Genomic DNA, 299 nt, shown 5'->3' with positions numbered 1-299 from the left:
CGGCGGCGCCCGCGTCTGCCTGGGAGTGCTGGAGGAGGCGGACGCAGCCCTGCAGAAGCACATCAACAGGGTTTACTACGACGACAGCTTGCTGGGGAGGAAGACAGCGGCCAAGCTGTCACCCATGGTGAGGCCGAAGTCGCTGGCCGTGCCGGGCATGACCACCTACGCCAACCCCCCGGAGATGCTGGTGGGTCCTGTCATGTCCATCTCGCCCCAGGGCACCTACATGTCCAAGATCATCCCCAACGCCATCCTGCCGCCCATGGTGGGCGTGGTGGCCCTGACGAGGAGCAGCG

General features: G+C 66.2%; 1 protein-coding gene across 1 annotated transcript in view; it reads left to right on the top strand.

Annotated features, from left to right (window-relative positions):
- KIAA1522 (KIAA1522 ortholog) overlaps positions 1 to 295 on the top strand; it is a gene marked incomplete at its 3' end in the record, with an annotated part of 5,708 nt that extends 5,413 nt beyond the window's left edge. Inside the window, exon 7 of the mRNA XM_017736106.1 lies at positions 2 to 295. Coding sequence (XP_017591595.1) covers positions 2 to 295 — 294 coding nt within the window. The remainder of the gene's footprint in view (position 1) is intronic.
- Positions 296 to 299: the final 4 nt, after the last annotated feature.

This window comes from Corvus brachyrhynchos, unplaced genomic scaffold (genome assembly GCF_000691975.1).
Source record: "Corvus brachyrhynchos isolate BGI_N302 unplaced genomic scaffold, ASM69197v1 scaffold65, whole genome shotgun sequence".
In the NCBI taxonomy this organism is placed as follows: Eukaryota; Metazoa; Chordata; class Aves; order Passeriformes; family Corvidae; genus Corvus; species Corvus brachyrhynchos.
This window is presented reverse-complemented; position numbering and strand designations above follow the sequence as displayed.